Source organism: Telopea speciosissima, unplaced genomic scaffold (assembly GCF_018873765.1).
Source record: "Telopea speciosissima isolate NSW1024214 ecotype Mountain lineage unplaced genomic scaffold, Tspe_v1 Tspe_v1.0502, whole genome shotgun sequence".
Lineage (NCBI taxonomy): Eukaryota > Viridiplantae > Streptophyta > Magnoliopsida > Proteales > Proteaceae > Telopea > Telopea speciosissima.
In genome coordinates this window covers 1-22,376 of record NW_025317838.1, presented here as the reverse complement: position 1 = coordinate 22,376, position 22,376 = coordinate 1, and the positions used below count along the sequence as shown (strand labels likewise).

The window sequence follows — 22,376 nt, the reverse complement described above, 5'->3', positions numbered from 1 at the left end:
ATGACAACTTTTGATAATGACATAATGACAGGTCACTTTCAGTTTGTTTTTGAAAATCCTTTTATACTCCAATCTTAAAAACCTTTTGAGAATAAGACAAAGGGCAATTAAAAGAAGGGAGTGTCAAAATGACACTTCTATAGGTGTATTTCGAACTTGACACTTTCATTTAATTGCCCCTTGTCTTATTCCCAAAAGTTTCTTTAGGTTAGGGGTATAAAAAAATTTTCAGAAATAATTTGAAAGTGACTCATCATTATGTCATTATCAAAAGCTGTCATTGTCTTACACATGTTTTCAAGTATACATAGAAATGACAGTATTTACCCTCATTGAAAAAAACGGTGTGTTATACTAAAAGGGTTAAAAAAGGTAAAGTTACAAATCATTGAACACCTAAAGGGGTATCGATAAGAAAATCCCTTAAAAGAAGGTGTCAAGTTCTAAATACACCTATAGAGGTGTATCAATCAGACACTCCCATGAATGAATCGGTCATTTATCAATTAGCATTTATAATAAATAAATGGGGAAGTGTTTCTGTGTGTGTTGGGGAGGGGCATGGCCCCTACGCGCGAGTCAATGGGAGTGCACATGGAAGCATCTGGCCAGTGTTCATTTCTGCCTTTCAAGGGGAGTGGGGAGGTCGTCCCCCCTCTATCTGGGAATCAGCAGTACACTCCCCACAGGTAACATTTCTCCGAAATAAATTAATAATCCTGATTTCCAATGGTCTCATGATTGTTCGATTTCCCAGCTTGCAGGCTAGACAAACAAATCTAGGGAGTTTGATGGAAATTCATGGCCCAAAGCTTCTAGGGTCATTGTATCAGGATCCTATAACAAGCTTTGGCCTCTTTCAGAAGTTCACTGTACAACACCCAGATGTAAGTGTTCCACCTTATTCCGCTATAATGTCTGAGTGGTATTTTGGCATTCTAAAAGTTTGGCATTAATAATTTGAAACAAATGAACCAGGTCTACTGGTCACTTGTTTTGAAGGAGCTTTCTGTTACATTTCGTGAAGGCCCGAGATGTATCTTAGATACCTCTGACAAATCAAAGCATGGGGGTACATGGCTGCCGAGTTCGGTCTTGAACATTGCTGAATCCTGTCTGTTACCAATGAATTCTCCGAGAAAACGGGACGAAGATGTGGTTGTCATATGGAGGGATGAAGGGTCAGATGATGCTCCCGTTAACCGTATGACACTAAGAGAACTTCGTGAACAAGTGATGTATGCTTTTTACTCACATGTTCTTTCATTTTTATAGTTTAAACCCTTTGGATTCAAAAGAACCCATTTTTAAATCAGATCAGACAATGAATTGGAAAGGGGTCCAGTTCCAGTTAATGGGACTTCAATTGAGCCAGGAAAACCAGCAAGTGATTGGTTTTGGATAACTCAGTTTGATCAGCCAGATTGATCTTTGAAACCGTGTTCAGAAAGTTCTACTTAGCATGAAAAATGAAAATACATGCTCTGCTCCCAATTTCAGGGGGGAGGGGGAGAGAGCAATCCTTCTGTTTTTATGATGTTGATGTGTTTTAAAAAATGGTTCTCAGGATGGTGGCAAATGCATTGGACACATTGTTCTCAAAGGGTGATGCAATTGCGATTGACATGCCAATGACAGCCACTGCAGTTGCTGTATACTTGGCAATCATCCTTGCAGGACTTGTGGTTGTATCAATAGCAGATAGCTTTGTATCAAAGGAAATTGCTACCCGCTTGCGTGTGTCCAATGCAAAAGGCATCTTTACTCAGGTATCTCTTCATTTGCTAGATATTCCAAAAACATCAGAACTGAGGTAACCTAAATCATGAAAGTAACTCACCATGCAAAAGGTCTTCTTCTTTTACTTCAACTGCACAACTGATAAAGTTGCTGTAATTGGCATAGTTGATATTAAATTTATGAAAGCTCAAACACAACTATTTTCTTAATGAGATGTGGTTGCACTACTATTGGTTAAATATACTAGAAGAGGGGCTCTGGAGTTCAACTTGCAGCTGTGTTTTCTCTGCAGAAATGATTTTGGATGCTTTGATACAAGTTGATTGGTCGATTAGACTTACCAAGTAGCAACAACTCAATTTAGTTTATTTTCATCCGTGGGAAAGAAACATGGGATCTCCTATCCATTGTCTTTCCCCTAGATTCACATTCTTAAGGGCAAATTTGCATGTCATTTTGTTCTGTAAATAACTTGAGATTTTGAGGAAGAATTTGGGTGAAGGCTATTTGACTCATTCTGGAATTCTGTATCATAATAGAATTGCTAATGCAAGTAGTAAAATGCCGGCAGATGGGCCTATAAAATAACTGTGGAAACATTCATCAAGTTTGATTACATTATTACATCAATCATGCATAGCTGCTTTTGATGAACTCTTACCTATTTTTCTCTCTAAAGATTAGGTAATCATGTTCATTTATGCATCCTTTGTCACTCCGCCATATACTTGGGGGTGTTTCAAAAACTTATTTAAAAAAAAATGGCACTATATGCACCCATTGAACTACAGTTTTTGGAATTCTCTGATGCATGGAAGTTGACTCTGCTGCTGGTTAACAGCTTAGTACTGTTTACTTCTTCTCTGCTGAAGGCAGTTTGGTGACTTAAAAAAGTGAATCTCCTAAATCTGAAGATTCAAAGTAATGTGATAGAGTCTTCCCTATGAATGGATAGCTAACCATACTCATCATACGTATATATACATATGTTTCTATGCCATTGCATTCGGTATTTTTTCTTTAATCTTCTCATAAATGAGTCATGCATAAATTTGACTTTCTTATGTCTGCAACACTCATTATTTCCTTAGATTCTTTTTTCTCTTCTGCTTCCTTATTTTCGATTTTACTAATTTAACTGTCAACACTCGTTTATTCTTCTGAAGATGCACTACCATCTTCATCTTGTTCGTGTTATAGATTGACTTCCTTTGACTGATTGGTTTCATTGTATTTATATTATTTTTTGGTTATAAACGAGGTTTTGAAATGATATTTTCCCTGATTTTTCTTTCAGGACTTCATACGTAGAGGAGGTAGAAATTTTCCTCTGTATAGGTAAAGGTCACTGTTATTTAATGCTGGATGTTTGAATGCAGTAAATGACATGTGATTTGTGTATGTGAGTGTATCTAATACATAAACAACTACCCTCATCTTCAGCCGTTGCTGGTTTTTCTATGATGTGTAGTGGTATAATTCACATTTTCATATCTACGTCTTTTTTATTTTCTATACCTTGTATTTTAAATGATAGTGCAGTAATAGTAGTAACATAATTTCTGATCTTATTTGTCCTTGCAGTCGGGTTGTTGAAGCGGGTTCATGCAAAGCAATTGTAATCCCTGCTATTGGAAAGGATGTAGCTGTTCAACTAAGGAAGCATGACTTGTCATGGAAAGATTTTCTTTCACGAGTTGACCACCTTCCTAGGTAATACAAATTCCATGCAGTGGATTGCCCACAATATTTATTTTGCCACTTGCCCCACCTAATGCTTCTTGGGCTTGGAGGAAAATACTTAAGTATAGATATTTTGTTAGAGACACCATTAGATCGAACATTGATATGTATATGATACTTATCTATGGCTTGATAATTGGCATCCTGATGGTGTTCTCATTTCTAGGTATGGAGTCTAAATCAGATACGATAATGGATCTAATAGGTTGGCTGAGGTCTTCTCCATTATCCATTATGGAACTTGGTCTCCTAGGCCTACTACTTCAAATAATTTAATTGAAGTTTGGTTTAGACTCCCTTCCACACTATTGAGGCCAAGAGGGAGTGGAAATTTAGTAATATGGCATGCAAATTCTTCAAACAAATTCAGTTCTGCTTCTGCCTGGAATTGATTAGATCAAAATCCGAGAAAATACCTTGGTATAGGATTGTCTGGTTTAATTCGTGTATTCCTAGATATAGTTTCACAGTTTGGCATGCTTTAACTCAATCTCTTCCTACTCAGGAGTTCCTCCTTAAGAGAAACCTTTCTATACCAAACTGTTGTCTATGTTGGAACTCCCAAGAAAATGTAGATCACCTTTTTTTTTCCTGTTCTTTTTCTGGATTTGTTTGGAAAGGTATCCTTAGGAAGTGTTGGCCTCAACAACGAATTATTCCTCCCTTTCAGAGAGAATGGTGGTGGATTTAAAAAAATTATGGTGGTAAGTCAATAACTCACATTATTGGTAAACTTGCCTTTAGTGCCATGATTTACCATATTTGGTGGGAAAGAAATAGGAGAAAGTGGACCTCCTCGTTGCGTACTATAGAACAGATCTGGGAAGCCATTTCCTTTGCGATCAGACACAAACTATAGTTCCCATTCGTTCGGCGACCTCAAACACATTAAGAAATAGGCATCTTGCATCATGTTGGGACCTCCCTCTAATCTCTCCCCAATCCCCGACCTGGCTTTTGATGTATCATCTTTTATAAGATGTTTTGGTGCTTAGATAAGGAGTCCCTCTTCCGTCTTGCCTTTGGGATTTGTCATTGTACTCTGTTTTTTCTCTTAATTAATTTTCCATTCACCCAAAAAAATTTATTTTTTCCCTTAATGAATATGTGAGAACTTCAACACTTTGTTCTTATTCATGAAATTTTAATTCTATTCCACTTAATCTTACAAATTGATTAGTTTTGTTTTGCAGACCGAATCATTACTTTCCAGTGTATCAATCCATGTATTCCGTGACAAATATTCTATTTTCATCTGGAACCACAGGTATACAACTCATCTATATCCATATTTGCTTCTATTTGTATTGTGCTGCTGTGTTTTATGAAATGCTTCTCTTCTCTTTGATTGCTTACAGGAGAACCAAAGGCTATTCCATGGACACAACTTTCTCCGATTCGATCTGCAGCTGATGCATGGGCACAAATAAATATCAAAACTGGGGATGTCTTTTGCTGGCCAACAAATCTAGGGTGGGTGATGGGACCTACTGTATTATATTCGTGCTTCCTCATTGGTGCTAGTCTAGCCCTCTATCATGGATCTCCTCTTGGTCGTGGTTTTGGTAATTTCGTTCAAGTAAGGACTTGCAGGAATTTTCCCCACATGATGCAGTTTGGGGAGATTTATCATCTGACCTCCTTTTTCTATGATGTCCAGGAAGCAGGTGTGACTTGCTTGGGTACAGTCCCAAGCCTAGTGAAAACATGGAAGAGTACGCAGTGTATGGAAGGACTGGATTGGACAAAGATAAAGTAATCTTTGGCACCAACATCGCTACATTCGTGTATCCATATGTATTCTAAACATGATTAACCATGTTTTGTGCAGGTCATTTGCTTCTACTGGAGAAGCCTCCAATTTTGATGATGACCTATGGCTTTCTTCAAAGGCTTATTACAGGCCTATCATCGAATGCTGTGGAGGTACAGAGCTTGCATCTTCATACATTCAAGGAAATTTTCTGCAACCACAAGCCTTTGGAGCGTTTAGTGCAGCATCAATGACGACTGGCTTTGTCATCCTTGATGAACATGGAGTTCCTTATGTGAGACTCTGTTATTCCTCATTTTCATTTTCAATGTTCTAGGAATATTGTGTATGAAAACATGCCTGAAGTCCCTGCCTGCATTACAGCCAGATGATCAACCTTGTGTTGGAGAAGTGGCTTTATTTCCAGTCTACATGGGAGCAACTGATAGATTGCTCAATGCTAATAATGAGGAGGTCTACTTCAAAGGAATGCCAATGTACAAAGGAATGGTAGGACATTCACTTTTCGTTTCTGACTGGTTAGCTATGACTTTTCTGAGCTGATGGCTTAAAATATGTGCATATAACTGCCAAAGTTACTTCTGATTTCTTAGTCACTAATTCCATTACAACATGACGCTCCTCAATGAGACTGCAACTTACAAGTTTCTTAACAAATTAAGTTGGTACCTATTGGCAGCACCTCAGAAGACATGGAGATATACTTAAGAGAACTGTTGGTGGCTATTTTCTAGTACAGGGAAGGGCTGATGACACCATGAATCTTGGTGGCATCAAGGTATCACATTTTCCTCTCCCCCTCCCCTCCCAAATGAGATAGCATTTTTATTTTAATTTCTAACTCAAAAATATTTGGTTTATGTTTCTCAATATGCAGACAAGTTCAGTTGAAATTGAACGTGTGTGTGACCGAGCTGATGACAGTGTGTTGGAGACTGCTGCTATTAGTGTCGCACCAGTCAATGGGGGACCAGAACAATTGGTCATGTTTGTGGTGTTAAAGAAAGGATATAGTAGTACACAAGAACAGTTGAAGATGAAATTCTCGAGAGCAATCCAAAGCAACCTCAATCCCTTGTTTAAGGTATCCACCCTTCGTTTGGTTCCTCTTGAATATTACTTTCAATGGTTTCTAGCCAATAAAACCTATTAGCGTCTTACCCGACATAAAACCTTTTCATGATGGACAGGTGAGCCATGTTAGGATTATCATGGAGTTCCCAAGAACTGCTTCAAACAAGTTACTGAGGAGAGTTCTAAGGGACCAAATAAAAGCTGAACTTGCCTCTCACAGTCGACTTTAGCTGTTATGATCATGTTCCCCATGTGGTCAATCCCCGTTTGCCTATGTTTTTATGATAGATGTAGTATGCGGGGAACAGACAAGGAAGCAAAAATCAGAATTGTAATCCTCGGTTCCATAGGTATACTGCAACTATTTTCTGCTTTTGTATAATTACTGATGATTTAAGCTTGGTAGTAGAGTTATAAAAATCAAATAAAGGCATGAATTGAAGTTCCCATTTTGTAAGAAGTTTTAGTTGACGGATTGTTCAACAATATATCCAGGCTTTTTGCAGATGGTTTCAACCTGGAGGAGGAGAAACTTTCCAAGTTTAAAATTGTAGCTGTCTGACGTTAAAGCTGTGTTTGGTATGCATCCTTGAAATAGATTCAGGGTCTAGAACATATTCTCAAGGTTCTCTATTTTTTTCGCTTTAGAATAAATTCTAGGTCAGGGTCTAGAACGCATTCTCAAGGTTCTTCTCTATTTTTTTTCCGCTTTAGAATACATTCTAGACCTACAATCTATTCTGAGAGTGCATTACGAACGCAGCCTATTTCAACACCAACTGGGCTACCACATAGAAGATTAAACAGCTGACTCAGTTAGAGATTTCTCCCTAAGGATGCTCACCCAAGCTGTCTCATTGAATGTAAGTGTGTAAGTGTAGTACTTTAAGAAGAAAATACCAACAAATTAGTAGAAACCTAACCCTATGCCTAGCACGGGAAAGAATGTAGAGAAAATGACCTTAAATATTCAATTTCATAGTTTCAATAACCCAATTGCATGTGCAATGTCAAAAGTTTAGGACCTCAATACTATACTATTAAAACAAGCCTTTCTCAGACAAAACTTAATCTTTCCTCTCCTCAACCTTGTCACATGTGTAATTATTTGCTTTTCTTTTCTGACTGGCCAGATTTTATTTTTCTGAACTTCTGTCCACATAATAAACAGAAGGCGAAGGGTACACCGCTGCTGCTGGCGGCCTAGACCAATAGGCAGGTGGCATGGGGCCCGATGGGGGTGGGAGTCTGGGACAAGGTGATCCTTTCCAAGGGGTTGGGAGAGAGAGACAGACACAGCGTGGGCACCCTGGCAGCACGCGGGCCCAGACTTTTTCCATAAACAAATTTCCCCACCAATTCAATACAACTATCCTCTGGAAAACAAACACTACTGCTGAGAATAACTGCCTAACGCAGTTGATAGACTGGTGTGTAAAAACCCATCCTACTATGAGGTATCAGGTTTGAGCCTCTTAGTTCTCACCTCCCCCTCCCCCTCCCCCTCCCCACCCACAATAGAATACCAATTAAAAGAAAAAACAGTTGGAGGTTATTTTGTAATACAGCATTAATTCATAAATAAATAAATAAGTAAAACAACTTTCCAATCACTTAATTAAAGGAAAAATAAATATCAAGCAAATCAAAGGTTGACTTGGATAAGTCATTGGGAGATGGAAAAAAATGGACATAATGGTAAAAAAATTATTTTTACCCTTGACTTAAAAAACCTTCTAAGAATAAGATAAGGGGTTCACCACTTTGGTGACAACAAGAAACACCAAACTTTTGGTGACCCCACTTTTCAGTTTTCAAGTTGAGTCAATTGGTTAATAACATGTCATGATCCTATATTTAAATTAGTAATTATGTATATCCAGCTGAAGAACAAGAATCAGAGAGAGAACTTCTAATACTTTTGGTGTTTACCATATTAGATTAACTCAACTATCCATTTTGACTATGCAATAACAATCCGAATAATTAATTCCACGAGAACTCAAAGGAGAAAACATGGAATGAATTGGATTGGAGAACATAATAAGGTTCCCAATAGTTGCGGGGGGAAATAAAGGGAAGGAAAGTGAAATCAAATCAATACTAAAACAAAAACTTTTGTATTCATTACTTCATATGATGATAGTATAAATAACTCCAAAGTGATCCATATTTGGTTATTAAACTTTAATTACCTAGCAATCAAATCCCTTCGATTACATATTCAAAGTTTAATTATCAAATATGATAAGAGTTTTAGGTAAACAAATACAATCATGATTACAAAACTTTCCTTTTTCTTTTTAGAACTTATTTCAGTTTTCTACCCTTCCCTTTACTTGCAACGAGAAGGAGCATAAACAAGGATAAATTGTATTGGAGTATTCAGTTGAAGATGACAATGGGTCAATCATGAACGGCGTGGAAGTGCCAGCAGATAAGAATGGTAATGCATCGACGTAGTATGTAGAACCTCGTCTTCTGCTGCTTCACCATTGTTAGACACCGTTTCCTCATTCCTCCTCCTCCTTCTCCTCCTCCGTCGTTCATCCCTTTCCAAGATGAAGATGATACCGACCTCCTTCCTTCGTCGCAGCCCTCCCTCATCTCTATCTCTCTCTCTCTCTCTCTCTCTCTCTGTGTGATGAAGCCCAGAACTGGGCTCTTAGAAGTTTGGTCTTACTCTTACCTCTTTATATAAACATGAGGAAACAAGGTGTGGGTTGGTTTCTTCACTAAACACTCCACTATGTTTCTCTCTCTAGAGACCAAAATCCAAATCCAAACTCTACATCTCTTTCTAGTAACTATGTACTAATAATATATGTAACTTCAACTATATTTGGGGGAGGGAATATGTCATAACACACTCTCTTCTCTATCAGCAAACAATCACTATGACTCAATGCATAGGTAATAGCTAATAAGATACATTGTACTCTGGCTTGTGTTCTTCATTGTTTTTGTATTCTCATGTGTTTTGACTTTTTATGAGAGACTTATAGATATTTTGTGAGATTACTTAGAAGAGCTTTCTCGAAACAAAAAAAATGGACAATAAAGGGACCCACAATATTGAATTGAAGAGAGGGATGAGCATGCTGCCCATTTATACTGAAATCATATATGTCACTATCCATGGGTCACAAATGGTCCTTTAAAGGAACCCACAACATTGAATTGAAGAGAGGAGAAAATGTGAGGGTGGATATTTCCAAAAAAAAGAATCTTCTCCAATTTCCTAAAAGTACATTCCGGTGTAGTTCGGGACTGAGAGTTCGACACGTGGAAGATGCTATATCTAATGGTGTCCAGCTCGATTGATCAAAAAAAATTTTTTTTTTTCTCGAGCTTGACGCAGTTGGATTTAGCATCTTTCACGACTCGAGCTCTCAACCCCGAACTGCACTGCACTTTTATGAAATTGGAGAGGATTTTAATCCGATATTTCAGTGGTCGTGTGCCTTTCTTTTTCCTTTTGTTTATATAAAGATCCATTTATACTAAGAATATCTAAATTTTAGAGGAAGAGATTCAGGCATGAGAATGGTTGGTCCTTTATTCGGCATTTTTAATGCGGGGTGTTCACGCATGAATATCAATATGACTTCATCATTTGCATAGATTTTTGTGTTCGCTTATTCTTTTTTTAGATAAGCAAACAAATGTAATTTTTGCGAAGCTTTTATTAAAGCGATATGGATTGGGTAGGGAGAGGATCTCCTCACTGTTGAAATTTGAACCCTTGATTAACATGAGAAAAGTATTTTTGACTCTTTACAGTAGAGGATGAGAATTAATGATGACATAGAAGTTCAATCACAAGGTCATACCACCAGTGGAGAAGAGATTTTCAATGTGAGAACGAAAAATTAAATCTAAGAAATATTCTCTTTAGTTGTCACCATCTTATATAGGTCATACAAGAGTTAATGCCATCATTGTATGGTACACCGTACACAAAATCAATATAGTTACAATCTCAAGAATCGATATCTTTTACTTCCGTCTGTCCCTACTTCTGTGTGTACCCTACACACAACGAGGCGTGCAAAAACCATCTTACCCCCGCTCGGGTAGGGATAAAACCTCCAATCTCAATGACACCATGTTATCTAGTGTCATAACTCGTAAGGGTTTTGGTAGGGGGCACCAGTGCAAAGAGCTTGAATAGGTTAAAAACCCCGACAAATCATAAGACTTCCCTCCAAGCTCCAAAGATGAACCATAGTCAGAAACCAAAATCGAAACTAATTGAATAAACCTGAAACCGACCAACTATTTAATTAGTGGGTTGGCTTAACTCAAGGTTTTTGAAAAGTGAAGATAATCAGTCGGTTCGGTCCCAAGCTGCATAGACTGATGGGTGTAAATTGAATAACCAATAAAAAACCAATTCTAGACCACAATCATGGGAGGGAGATTGATGCCAAAAATGGAGAGAGGAAGAGAGGGATAGTTAAAAGAGAGATACAGTGAAAGAGGGATGCGATGGAGAATGAGGAAGAGAGAGATTTTTTATCCTGTCCAGCTTCGTACCCGGTACAGTTGTTCAGTTCCTCTCATAGGAAGACGGAAATGACGGCTTAACCTCATTCGGACAATGTGTTTGGGCAGGGGGTTAGATCGTCACTTCCGGCCCCCTATGAGATGAACTGGACAACTGTACCAAGCAAGGAACCGGAGAGGATAATAGAGGAGTATTTGGGCTGGAGATGGAGAGAGAGAGTGTAATACCAAAGGGGAAAATACAAATGAGGGAGAGGGAAGAAGAGAAGGAAGAAAGACCAACGTCGATCAAATAATAAAGGAGAAAGTTTTCCTTCATTTCACGGTGAAGGTTCACAAACCCCTATAGGGTTTTAGTATAAGTCCCAAACCCTCATGATACCCTCTTGCCATCCCGCGCCCATCCTTCATCTTGCAGCGTGGATTCCCATTCACCGTGGCTAAAGGAAAACTCGGTCATATAATAAAAGTCAGCATTAGATGACTATCTATAACAGTCCACAACATAGTTAATTAAAGGGATTTTTTTATTGACATCCCTTAATGTGTCAAATGATTTGTAATTTTATTTTTTTACCTTTTTAATATAATATACTTTTTTGTCCAATTTGACGGTAAATACTTTACAAAAACAAAAGATGGTAAATACTACCATTTCATGCTCCAAAAATGTATAGAGTAATCACAAGTTTTGATAATGACATGATGATAAGTCATTTTAAAATTATTTTTGAACACCATTTTATGCATGAACTTTTTTAAGGATGCCATTCCGATGTTTTGTTAATTGAATAGGAATACCATTTTTTTTTTTAATTTGATACGGCACGTAAAAAACGGCTCAAAATTTGAACAAGAGGATAGCAATGGTCCAGATTCTGCACAAATGCACGAGTAGCTTTAGAGGCAGAATACAAGAATGAGTATTTTTGAAAAATAGAAATAATATTAAATAAAAGCCTATGATAGATAACTTAGAAATCTTCATATTATTAAATTGATACAAAATCCATGGTTCAAGGAGGAAAATTATTACACCAAAGAGCTCCACCTTCCTAAGTCCTAACAAATACCAAAAGCAAAATTAGTTATTGAATACACAATTTCAACAACCCCCTAGCTAGAAGCCTACCTAAATTCAATGTATGAATTGGATTCCTGATTTAGGAGAAAGAGCATAATCAAGTCCAGATAAATTGGATTTTCTTTGGTTGTGTCAGGAGAATAGTTTCACATCGGTTAGTCTTAAAGTCTTTTGTTTCTTCATATGATTGTGAGTTTCTTGTTGTCGTTTAAATATGAATGGATGACTTGTTATTGAGAGACCTGTACACTTGAAATCAGGGAATGAACATAAGAGAGGGACGAAGCTGGACTCCATTGAGGACTCTCTGATAAGAGAGCAGTAGCTAATGGAATAGTGGTTAATGTTGTTTATAGAGTTTTCCTTGAGTTTCACATGAATTTGACTTATTAGTATGGTGGTGGAGTGTCTGGGTTTGTCCACTTGAGGGTGGTGCGTTCAAACCTTTCTGAGAGAAGCTAGAGGCGCGCACCTAGACCTTTCTGTGAGAAGAGGGCACGTCCAATTGACTTAATGTATCTATATAACAGGAGTCCTCGTTCGAGCCTTACCACGTGTCAACTTACCATAAGTGGATTGATTTTTAGGGTTAAATTTTTACAATATTGTATAAAAGTAGATCCTAATCCTATCTCTATCATTCCATCATCCGTGCATGAGTTAGGACCATTTTTTATTTTTCCCTATCCTTCAAATGGCTAGCTCTCCATTGCATATATATATCTGCTGCTAATCGCTAGGTAAGGATGGGGTGGCACCTACTAAACTCTTACAACAATTAACCACACAAAGTAGGTTGCGTGGATTAAGACTTCACAGACCAATAGAGAGAATGGACAAAAACCCATGCATTAAGACAGGAATCAATCTAATTTTAAACACACAAATAAGTCAGAAATCAATCTAATTTGTGCGTGTGTGTGTGTGTGAGAGAGAGAGAGAGAGAGAATGGACAATCCCTTGCAACAAGCCAGGAATCAATCTAATTTGAGAGAGAGAGAGAGAGAGAGAGAGGACAAACCCATGCGATAAGCTAGAAATCAATCTAATAGAGAGGGAGAGACCCATACAATAAGCCAAGAATCAATCTAATTTGACACACACAAACACACACATATAGACAGAGAGAGAGAGACAGTGGATAAGCCCATTTTATGGCTAGGAATTAGTCTTTTTTTGTGTGTGTGTGTGTGTGTGTGTGTGTGTGTGTGAGAGAGAGAGAGAGAGAGAGAGAGTGTGTTACGATCACATTTATCTCACATCGATTGTATGAGAAATTTGATGTGGATTGATAAGTTCTTAGGTTCCCTCATCTTGTAAGTCGGTTTATGGGGTTGAGTTCTTCCAGCTCGTATCGCAGAGTGATCGAAGCTAGCACCACATCTCTCAGGAGCAATCGTGCGATTTCGATGGTGACGTCGGTATGGTAATAATTAATCGAGATTAGTAGCTAGTACAAAGTCAATCCGCGTGGACATCGGACCTACGAAGTGTGGTGGAATATTACGATCACATTTATCCCACATCAATTGTATAAAAAACTTGATATAGATTGATAAGCTCTTGGGTTCTCTCACCTTATATGCCGATTTATGAGATTGAGTTCTTTTAAACTCATATCAGAAAGGATAAGCCCATCAAAGTGGATAAGCCCATTTAATAGCCAAGAATCAATCTATTTATTTATTTTTATTTTTTTTATGAGAGAGATAGAGAGTGGATAAGCCCATTTAATAGCCAGGAATCATTTATTATTTATTTTTATTTTTTGATTTTTGAGAGAGAGAGAGAGAGAGAAGGACAAACCCAAACCCATGCAATCAGCAAAGCCAAGAATCAATCTAATTTGGCTGCATCTCTATTGGCGTTACTTACCTAATTAATGATTCTAAAATAAAAGAAAAGAAAAGCTTTAGATTTTTCTCTCTACTAAACATATCTGTATTCGAATATTCCCTTTGTTATAGTGAGTTGATATGTCCACTCAATTTACTTGCTTCCACGTTAAAGTCCCATCAACTTATCAGGTAGTGTCTAGTAGGGCTCAAATCTAAGTTTTTCTTTTTCTATATTAAGGTTTGCTATACATTTTTGGAATGCATTTCACGTCGACTTTGTATTTTCAGATAATAAAAATAACTATTTTTATCTCCGAGAATGTGAAATTGGCTTAAAATATTGCATTCCAAGAATGCATCCCAAACAATGCCTAAAATTCTACTCACTATTTGATAAATAATCAATAAAAAGTTTCTTTTTTAGATTTAAAATTTTTTCATTTCTCTTCCTTTTAATTTCCCTTGTAATCAAATGGGATCATACATGCGATGGTTAGTAACAGTACAAATTTACCATGAATGAGACCAAGGGTTCAGTTTCCTTACATCCCAATTTACCATGAATGAGACTAGGGGTGTCAACCAGTCAGGCTCGATTGGGCCTAGCCGGGCCTCACAGTGCTTAAATATAATTTGTTTATTTCCACGTCACTTTATATAATTAAGTATAATATTTCACTATTTACCACATGGCAATACATGTGTTAGTTACTACTTAGTTTAGGGGTGCAAGTTTGGTCATGTCGGCGTGAGACCACCTTGAGCCCAAACTGGCCTAGGCTGAAATACCATGGCCCTGAGGATGGGTCAGGGCTAGGCCGGGCCAAGGTTGAGGCCTTGGTTGCCCCCAGTCCTGCCCTACCTTCTTCTTCTTCTTGACCTGGTCCATCCCTTGCATCTTCTTCCCCCCCACCCATGGTCGAGGCCAATCAAGGTCAGCCCGGCCTGTCTTTGAGGACAAGTCAGGGTTGAATTTTGAAAGCCCTGAGTCAGGACCGGACTGGGCCTGGGCCCAACTAAGGGGACTCAAGGTTTGGTTGGGGTTTTAAAAAGCCTGACCCAACCCGATCTTGTTTCAACGCTATGTTAGTCCATGTAATAGAGGACCATACAAGCATCTCATTGAGACAATTCAACTTAAAATGAGTAGAGAAAGAGCAAATAGAACATTATTGAAAGGTCCACATATAGGACCTACCCAACGTAGTCCTTGATTGAAAGGCTCCCACTCTGCATTAGGTTAGTACATATTAGTTTGGCTGTAGCCATCAAGAGAGTAGTCTTGTCCTTGTGAATTGGAGCCCAATTGACAAATTTGGGCCCCAATTTTTGAAATTGGGCCATAGTCCAATTATTAAATGGGTTGAGCTTGATTACATATTAATACAATGGGCTAGTAAACCCAAGTCCTAACCTATCCAACCCACCCACGGTTTAGAAACTAGGAATTAGGTTCATGTTTGGTTTCAATTGATTTCGAGTTAAAATGTTTCGGAGTGGTCGGACTTGATCAGAATCGGCGAGACTCATCTGGAGTTGGGATTAATCAGAGTTATCCCAGTTGAATCGGCAGGTTCAATCAATTCCAAATTTTAGACGCTGAGGGTCAGGGGTGTTAATTGGTCGGTTCAATCTGGTTTCGATCTGGCTGAATCAATTTCAGTCTGATATTGGTCCAAACTGAAGCTGAGCCGTTAAGGTAATCAGTTTCAGGTTGCTATCGGGTTGGTTGTATCAAATTTTATCGGTCCTCTATCGGGTTTTTGACAGTTCGCTTTTTAGTTTTTTATGCATATATAAAACATGCAAAAAGAAAAATGACACTTTTATCAGGTTTGCTCCGGTTTCGTTTTCTAAAATTTTCAAATTAATCGAATTTGAAGCTATAAGCATTCGGTTTGGTTCATTTTTTCGATTGTTTTGGTCCATCCAAGCCCAACCGATTTAGGCTGGAATTTGATACACTTAGAGCATGATTCAAGATATCGGTATTGTATTGGTCATATCGGTCAATACATATCGAATCGATTTTGTCAACCAAAAAGTGATCCATTTTTTGAATTACGCTAGATGCTGATCTGATATGGTTCGATCTGTAGATATCGACAGAGACCAACACCTGTAACCTTGTCTAGTAGGGGCATGTTACCTGACAGAAACTGGCCCATTTAGTTTGGGCTGGGGTACGCCTACCCCTTGCCCATTTGCTAAAAGTAGATGATTCTAATAAATATATCAATAAAAAAAGCTCCTTTTATTTTCCCTTTCTTTAAGGAACCTAATTTTGTCAAGAGTTTAATCATAGCATCAAATCATTATGACTGGAAAATTAAATTGATAAGTTCATGGATTTAGTTTTTCGGTACCGATGAGGGTGTCGATCGGAAGATTACTATCCTCAACAATTCCCTATAGCTCGGCAGTGCAGCAATGCTAGTGTGGATGCTTGAAACGTGACAGCTCGAACATCCAACAGTCTAAACTCAACATAATCAATGAGCTCAGACCATTGGATGCCCAAGCTGCCATGTGTCGGACGTCCACACTAGCACTGCTGCATTGCCAAACTATAGGGAATTGGAGAGGATAATTTTCGATCAGTTGGATTCCAGATCAAAACAATATTTTTTTTTTTTGGGAGAAAGAACACCACCCGGTCACGCAACACACGCCGCCTCTACACCCTGACATATGGGTGCATGTAATGACCGCCACACCCCCTTGAAAAGATGGAAATGATTAGGGGTGCGGTGGTCATTTTGCACACTCCTATGTCTGAGCACAGGAGCGGTGTGCACTGTGCGACCGGATGACATTCTCTTTCTCATAGAAGGAGTCAAAATGACAGCTCCACCCCGTGAAATGCCAAAATCATGCCATTATTGATGCCCTAATGTGTGCTCTTATTGGTCCCCACACTGATGCAAGGGCCACACAACCTGACAGCAATCCCCAACCCTAGAAGAATATATTCCTATCGTATCGATCGATCCAAATCAATCCGGTGTCAATATGGTCATGACAGATCTGATAACAATTCTTAAAACCATGGATACAATTAACTTAAAACAGATAGAATCATAACGCAGTTATAGTCTTCTAGAAACGCTTTACACTTTTATAGTTGGCCTTTATCTAGGTGTGAAAGTGAAGTGCATGATTGCGGTAGAGCAATAAGAATCTTCCCTGTACCACCTATAGTTTGTCATGGAAATATTTTAGGAAGATGACTAAAGTATGTTAAGCATCTATGAAGGCGTGCGACACTACGCATTTACAAGCTTACACTAACATTTTTCTTCTTCGACTCAGTTTTTCTCCATCCATGGAGAAGAAGAGAGAATCTCTTCACCACCATCCATTTCATCCTTTTACCGGATTAGATAAGGGTATTTCAAACCCTGAATAATAAAGGGTGAGAGTTAATGATAAACACTAAGTCCAATTATAACGTCAATCATCGTTGGTGGAAGAATACTTGGTATTATCTTCTTAGCTCTTCTTCTTCCTAATAGATTGTAGACAAAAATGTGAACCTAAAACGATGCAGTAAAGAATGAAAATCGCAAAAAAAAAACAATCACACAGATTTATGTGATTCAACAAGATTACCTAAATTCATGGTGAGATGGGATCTGTTTCACTATCAATGGAGAATAGGGTTATAATCGCTCGTCCTTACACCTCTCTTAAATTGATTATAGAGAAAGAACCCTCACTACACATTTCTCATGGAACCCTAAACATGTAATTTACTAAAAGAGAAATTATAGTTGGGTCTCCAGACCTCTAGGCCTATAACTCTTCGGAAATGACAAAATACAAGACATCTTACCCCAATATAGACATATGGGAAAACGAAAGACTTGCTACCCACATTACATGCCCTCTAACAATCATTGCATTCTATTTACTCTTCTCTTGTTAACTATATGAGTCCCTTATATGATTAATCGACGCGAATCAAAATGCTTTCTCTCTATTAACTTGGCGTGTAAGATATCAGTATATTTTATCTGCGTATTAATCCCTCCTAAAGAACCAAGAAGAAAAGTTGTTATGCAAGACTAGCATTCCTTGAATGAATAAGGCAGAAAATAAGCTACACATCTGGAACCCCAAGTTTTGGTTTAATAGAATCTGAGTTTTTGAAACTCCATAATTCATAGTAAATTAAAATTAATTTTATAACTCCAAGAAAGTGGACCAAATAACATGCTACCCATTTACATGTCTAGACAAATGAGAAAGACAAAGAGAAAGAGAAAGAGAAAGAGGGGGAAAGATGTCTAGTACAAAACCTTGCCTTTCAAAACTTTATTCAAATTTCATTTAAGATTTTCACAATCTTCCTAATTAAGCGGATAAGGAAGTACATCTCTATCGTCTTTTATTTTATGTTCTTATTAATTAATATATTGTTTTATTGTTTATTATTGACTTGACGTATAAGATGTTAATATAAATAAGGAATTCAAACCCGAAATCGGGGTTCCCTATAGATTTGAAACCCAACGATCTGGTCCCAAAACACCTAGAATTGGCTGCCCTGTAGATCCCTTTCTCATAAATAAAATGCAAACGGTTATTAAAAAAATAAAAAAAGTCTATCGGATTGGTGAATGCAAAAGTAGGACCCAATACCTAAAAATGAGACATGCGTGAGTTATTTAGTACCTCCTCACTTCCTCAGCATAAAATTCCTCTTGAGTGCGTATTTGATTACCAGAATCATAGATTATGGATGAGATGAAGTGTTTTGGGGGGCTGAGGTTAACTGATTTCCTTTGAGCATCATTACACATTATCACACATTCCACAGTTCTAGTTGTTCCCAAAAAATTTTAACATCATTTAGAGAAAGGAATATCTGATTTTGAAAGAATTATAACTTCTTTTTTCTGACCCCATAGATGCATTTAAATTCACTGAGAAAAAATCTTGTATGAGTAAAAAGATAAAATGGCATAAGGGAAAAAAAGCATAGGAAGCGGAAGTATGGTGCAAATTCTGTCACTTCTTGCCATGCCCAGACACAGTGGAGGGTAAAATGACTGTCCCAACCCTCATGAAATGCAGAAATTCTGCCCTGAAAGGTCAGTACGTTCTCATTGGCTGTCACATGCACGTGGCCCCTGCACTCCACAGAGAGAAAGGTGTCCCTAAGTTATAGGATTCACATTGACACTCTCTTTCCTTTTAAATCATGTTTGTTCCATATAAATGATTCATACCCATATTGGCATGTTCCCCCACCCTCTCCCATGATTTATGTAGCAAAAGTGTGAAACTTTAAAAAGAAAAGTTGATTTCATTCCAATGGTTCACATCAAGCTAGATTTCAAAAAAAATTCCTGAAAAAAACTTTACTACCTCAACTTTTACAATAGCTAATACGAGAGAGAGAGAGAGAGAGAGAGAGAGAGAGAGAAATGATTAAGAAGTAAAAACAGAGCACCTCACAAGTGAGGTTAGACTCCTAAATCTCCACAACAACTTGACAGAGAGAGAGAGAGGTGATTATGAAGTAAAAAACAGAGAGCAGGGAGCATCTCACAAGTGTGGTTTAAACTCTTAAATCTCCACAAAACAACCTGAGAGAGAGAGAGAGATGATTAAGAAGTATGAACAGAGGAGGCAGGGAGAGCCTTCCAAGTGTGGTTAGAGACTTAAATCTCAACACAACAACCTGAGTGAATAAATCCAGAAAACTGATCGGGTATATCAATCTTCTGAAATTTATTGTTTTGCCCTCCATTCTCTACCAAGAAGACCCCTTGGGTTGCATCAAGGTGAGCCGAGCCGGCCACAAGGGTTCTCTCTCCCAGTCCCACTGCGCATGCCCCTGCTCCAACTGCTGCATCCGCATCAGCCCAGCAAATCAACTTCCCGTCTTTGCCCACATCAACACACCCCCTGGGGCATCGATCCGCCACCCACGCCTCCTCCACTAGGCGCCACCGATTCAATCCGAGTTCGAAAACCTCTGCGCTCCTCACAAACCTCCCCTGATGCTCTGTCCCATACCCGCTCACTACCCAAAACTCGTTCCCCACCACCACACCTTCGCATTCGTCTCGTTCTTCGCTCATGGAACACAACTCCTCCCACTCGTCTCGTCTCACATCGTACGCCCATGCCGACTTCATCGCATTCTTGCTCTCGTCATGGCCGCCCGCCACAAACACCCTTCCTTCCACCGCACCTGCCGCAAAGAAAGACCGCTTCGAAGGCATGTCTTTGCCTTTTCTCCATTTCCGAGATGTGAAATCATAGACGAATACGTCCTTCACAGGGTCCCAACTCGCCGGGTCCCATCCACCCATAAGAACGAGTTTCCCCTCCACGCTCGATATTCGACAGAATAGCGGCAGCCCATCTGGGTAACTTGGAATAGCTTCCAATCGCTCCCAACTCCGACTTAGCGGGTCGAACACGGCTATCCCGTAAGGTGGCGGCCCAGCAGGTTTCCGCCCGTCGCTGATGGCAGGGAGAGACTGAACCAAGCAAGCCACCTTGTGGGTATTCCCAGTTTGTTTCCTCAGCTGGTAAAATGCCGGGCTTTTGAGCAGCTCTCGCCATCGACTGCAAACTTGGACGGCGACTTGGTGCGCCGTGTACGGCAACCGAGTCAAGCACTCAAGACCAATTTCTTCGGGTAGACCTGGAATCAACTCCATCTTTTCTTCTTTCCGTTATCGAAAACTCAAAAAGAATGATCTGCGTGACTGCGTCTCTCTTTGGCTATTTGAGAGGTAGGATATGAAGAGGTGGTGGCATCTCAGTTGGGTATTTATACAAACAGTTAGAGAGCAGATCACGATCGATTAGCCACAATCTTCTACTGCCACTTGGAGCTCTAGGGTTGGACGGCTGGCTGAGTAGACACAATTGCTTAGGGTTTCAATCAAGTGTCACAAATGGGGCTTCTCTTGTGGTCCGGGGTGTAAATTTCTATTACGGGTTGAAAACTATCTAGAAAGAAAAAAAGAAAGAGAAAGGATTGCACTCAAAGTGTTTGACTGGTGGTTTGAGAGGAAAAGCCGATAAGGGTTTAAGGCTAATGGGCCCACAAGGAGGCCAAGCAATGTTTGTGGGTCCCGTTTTGGCAAGATGGGCTGATTGATAGATCAAAATCATGTGGAAAGCGCCACGTGGATGGATAAAAAGATAAACTTTTAGGTCTTGATGAGTTGGAATGTTCTTGTCTTGATCCTTGTGTTCTTTGCTTTCGATTCTAGAGCAAAGAGATAGAGTTGTAACACTAGCTAGATAGAACCAAAAACAGTGAGTTCTAGAAGGAAAGCGAAAGATGCCCACAGGTTAGGGTAAATTGGAAAATGGCTTTTAAAATTTAGTTTATGATTTAAAAATAGTCCCATGAGCTGCATATGGTGGTCCTTATAGGACAATTTTAAATGTGAGAAAAGGAGTTCATATTTTATCTTTGTTACATTTTCTTTCTAAATAATGAGAAATAGTTTGAGAGAAAAGGGTATACTTTAGAACCACAGGTTCAAGAACCAGAAATAAATAGGCTTACTTCTTAAATTAAAATTTCAATTCGAACCATTTATGTCTTGGAGAAATCGTTTCTTAATTTATGGTAAAATAATTTATATAGCACAGGTCAGAAATGGTGAAATCGCTATTGAGAAATTGAAGAGAGAGAGTTGATGTTGTATGAGTAGGTTGGGGATCATAGTTTGAGCGATATTATGTACTTAGAAAGTTAGTGTAAATTTGAAAATAGTTTTTAAAAACAAGTTTATAATTTAAAAAGTCCCATAAGCTATGGTGGTCCAATAAGAGTTATTTTTAATAAGGTTAGAAAACAAGTTGGCATTTTATCTTTGTTACATTTTTTTTTAATAATGAGAAACAATTTGAGAGGACGAAGTCAACCCCAGAACTATCGGTTCAAGAATAAAAAATAAATAGGCCTACTCCTTAATTAAATTAAAATTAAAATCCAAACTTAGAATCAGATTGATGAATTTACCATGGAGGATGAGAACGTCAATTCTCAACCATTTATACATTAGAGAAACCATTTCTTATTTTGTGCTAAAGAAGTCACAGACCAAAATTGGTGAAATTATATATATATATATTGAGAGAGGGTTCTTTTCACAACTAAAGGATTGAAAGGATACATCATATCTTACACAATTGTGCGACGTAGAAAGATGATGTGTTAATTTTCACCACATGATAAATAAGGCATGATCTGGAATGAATTTGTCATATTTTTGTGCTTTAGTATGTCATTTGATCCTTACCAAATTAAAATTGTCATTGTTTTTTTTTTTTGATAAGCAATTATGTCATTTGATCTCTAGCTAGCTAGCTAGCTAGCTTGAATTTGATATGCAAGCATTAGACCTTTTTGGTTTACTTATACATAGATTTTAGATCCTAGTTACGTGTCAAGTTTTGGACCACATGGGAAGGCCTTTTTTGGTGGTTACCAAGAACCCTAGCGTCGAAATATGTCTTTTATTTTTTAATTTTAATCAATACTTTGCACAAATTTTTTTTAATAAAAAAAGAGATTGAAAAACTTACTCAAATAAGCTTTTTCTTATTTAATAATGATAAAGAAGGAAAGTAT

At 38.3% G+C, this 22,376-nt stretch overlaps 2 protein-coding genes across 3 annotated transcripts; one reads left to right on the top strand and one right to left on the bottom strand.

Annotated features, from left to right (window-relative positions):
- Nucleotides 1-709: 709 nt before the first annotated feature.
- LOC122648136 (probable CoA ligase CCL12) lies at nucleotides 710-6,736 on the top strand. Of its 2 annotated transcripts, XM_043841387.1 has the most exons (13): nucleotides 726-887; nucleotides 979-1,238; nucleotides 1,568-1,769; nucleotides 3,038-3,078; nucleotides 3,325-3,453; nucleotides 4,677-4,750; nucleotides 4,842-5,062; nucleotides 5,144-5,238; nucleotides 5,315-5,531; nucleotides 5,621-5,746; nucleotides 5,937-6,035; nucleotides 6,135-6,341; nucleotides 6,448-6,736. In XM_043841387.1, exons 1-13 carry the CDS (start codon nucleotides 738-740, stop codon nucleotides 6,559-6,561), a joined length of 1,935 nt encoding a protein of 644 aa, XP_043697322.1. In that variant the 5' UTR covers nucleotides 726-737; the 3' UTR covers nucleotides 6,562-6,736. The 2 variants fall into 2 exon arrangements, with proteins under 2 accessions (XP_043697323.1, XP_043697322.1); XM_043841388.1 differs by lacking the exon at nucleotides 5,937-6,035 and having other exon boundaries at nucleotides 710-887.
- A 12,467-nt stretch (nucleotides 6,737-19,203) lies between these two features.
- On the bottom strand, nucleotides 19,204-20,654 carry LOC122648137 (F-box/kelch-repeat protein At2g44130-like). The gene is made up of 2 exons (XM_043841389.1): nucleotides 19,432-20,654; nucleotides 19,204-19,241 (listed from the first exon to the last, which is right to left on the bottom strand). Exon 1 carries the CDS (start codon nucleotides 20,440-20,442, stop codon nucleotides 19,432-19,434), a length of 1,011 nt encoding a protein of 336 aa, XP_043697324.1. The 5' UTR covers nucleotides 20,443-20,654; the 3' UTR covers nucleotides 19,204-19,241.
- Nucleotides 20,655-22,376: the final 1,722 nt, after the last annotated feature.